This window comes from Eimeria mitis, genomic scaffold (assembly GCF_000499745.2).
Source record: "Eimeria mitis Houghton genomic scaffold, Emh_scaff2448, whole genome shotgun sequence".
Lineage (NCBI taxonomy): Eukaryota > Apicomplexa > Conoidasida > Eucoccidiorida > Eimeriidae > Eimeria > Eimeria mitis.
Window position 1 is genome coordinate 3,323 of NW_013570785.1, and position 2,403 is coordinate 5,725.

Sequence of the window (2,403 nt, forward strand, 5' to 3'; positions counted from 1 at the left end):
GTGGCAGCTGCTGACAAGGTGGAGCAGCAGCAGCATACAGAGGGGCTGCAGCAGCAGGAAGACCAGCATGCACTCCTTCGACAGAGCCTGGCTATGCAGCGTGGCCTCCTGCAGACAGTGTACGCTCATCTTCGTGAGGAGCAGCGAATGCTGCAGCAGCAGCAGCAGCAGCAGCAGCAGCAGCAGCAGCAAGAATCTGACAGCCGTGTTGCTCAGCTTAGCGAGTTTGTTCTGATGACGGTCAGAGGATATGCGCGTTTCTTTAGTTTGCACTGCAGCAGAGACCTTAGCAGCAGCACCAGCAGCAGCAGCAGCAGCAGCAGCAGTGGCTTTGACGTGAGGAGCAGCACGAGTGACTTTGTCAGCAGCAACAACCTCTCTGGTTCTTCTCTCTCTCATATACACACCGCAGACCCAGAAGAAGAAGCAGAGGCTGCCAGCTCAATATGCCCTGCGGCGCCGACGGTGCAGCAGCTGCTGGACGCTCTGGCGCTTCGGGACCATGTANCAGCTCAATATGCCCTGCGGCGCCGACGGTGCAGCAGCTGCTGGACGCTCTGGCGCTTCGGGACCATGTACCTGCACACTCGCCCCAGCAGCAGCAGCAGCAGCAGGAGCAGCTGCAGCTGCTGCAGCAGGAGCAGCAACAGGAGGGGCAGCAGCAGCAGGATAACTCGGCAAGCCCGCTGTGCCTCTCCGTCAGTGGGGTCTCTCTCAGCTCGCTGCAGCAGCAAGATATCGCTTTCTTAGAAGCATTCGTCGCCGGCTTACATCGACTTGTGCTGCGCTGCGCTGCTGCTGCTCGCCAAGCCCAGAGAAAGTTGCCATCGCTATCAGGTACAGCAGCAGCAGCAGCAACAGCAACAACAACAGCAACAGCAGCAGCCGCTCCAGCAGATGCAACTGCCCTACTTGAACCCGAACAGGAAACAGCAGCAGCAGCAGCAGCAGCAGCAGCAGCAGCAGCAGCAGCGACAGCGGATCTTGAGGTGCAGCAACTGATGCCGAGCAAGGTACTTTCCCGTTTAAATTTATATTTTTAAATATATATGCTGAACAAATGCAGTTATATGTGGACGAGAGAAAAAAAAAAAAACTGCATTGTCTGTCACACCATGTGTGTACCAGCAGTGCTGCAGTGGATCTGCTGCAGCCTCAGAGGGGCCACAGCAGCAAGAAATGCATGCACCTGCATTCACAAAGTGTGCTGTTGTTATGTATGTGCAGGAGGATGGCGGCTGGCGGTCTCCCGCTGCTAGCCCATCATTGGACCATCATACCAGCAGCAGCAGCAGCAGCAGCAGCAGTAGAAACAGTAGTAGGGAGAACCCACGGAGGCTGTACAGAAGGAACAGCCCCAGCAGCAATACAAACAGGAGCTCATGCCGACTGCAGCAGCAGCAGCAGCAGCAGCACCGGCTGAGTGGCGCTTCTCCCAAAGTGGCTTTCTCTGCTCTCTTCCACACAGATCCAAACAATCCGATGCACCAGAGTCCCGCGCTGCAGCATGGTGACACACGCATTACAGCAGCAGCAGAAGCAGCTGCAGCGGAAGCAGCAGCATCAGATGCACCTGAAGAAACAGAAGCAATCATAGCTGCAGATGAAGCTCTTGAAGCTCTTGCTGCAGTGGAGCAGACCCCGGCAAGCTCAAGGCATGGCGAACCCCAGCAGCAGAGGCACCATCGGGGACGGGACCTGCTGCTGCAGCGAGCCCGGACAGTTGTGGATGCACCAGCGCCTGCTGCTGCTGCAGCTGCTGCCGCTCGTTTCTCACAAAGAGAGACGCCGTCCTTTCCCCCTTTGCCTGGCAGACGGGGCAGTCGCCGCCGCTGCAGCAGCAGCAGCAGCAGCGATAGAGCAAGCGAAGATATGCAACGTTTGCCTGAACGGCGTCGCAGAGCATCTGAAGCTGCTGCAAGAGAGACAGAAGCAGCAGAAGACGAGGCATCAAGACTGAGAAGGTTACGGGTCTCAACAGGCAGCGGTGATAGAGTGTTTCTTGGTGAGGGGGGGCCTGCAACCCCTGCTGCATCTGAGCCTACAGAAGACGGCTCGGACTTCACGCTTTCGGGCCTCTCCAGCGTCACCATCTCGGGCTGTTCTTCAGCAGATGGACGGCAGCAGCCTCACTAGTGAAAGAAATGAAACAGAGAGAAAACACCTCGCCCTGCACTGATGTGTCAGTGATGTTTCAGCACCCGCAGAAAGCTGCAAGGGCCCCCAGGATCCCTGGGGGCCCCAAAGGCCTCTCGTTAGCGCTTCCAGAGCGCGTCCGCACACTTTTTTCATGTGATTGATTATTTGCCCGTACAATGAAATAGTTCAATAGGACAAATGAATATATATATATATATATATATATATATATATATATATATATATATATATATATATATATAT

The 2,403-nt window shown here is 55.3% G+C and overlaps 1 protein-coding gene across 1 annotated transcript in view; it reads left to right on the top strand.

The window, feature by feature from the left end:
• The window catches only part of EMH_0053970 (uncharacterized protein), a gene marked incomplete at both ends in the record, with an annotated part of 5,225 nt that extends 3,089 nt beyond the window's left edge, over nucleotides 1–2,136 (top strand). Inside the window, 3 exons of the mRNA XM_013497059.1 lie at nucleotides 115–336; nucleotides 543–1,013; nucleotides 1,228–2,136. Of these exons, the coding sequence (XP_013352513.1) occupies nucleotides 115–336; nucleotides 543–1,013; nucleotides 1,228–2,136 (1,602 nt within the window). The remainder of the gene's footprint in view (nucleotides 1–114; nucleotides 337–542; nucleotides 1,014–1,227) is intronic.
• Between the last annotated feature and the right edge of the window lie 267 nt (nucleotides 2,137–2,403).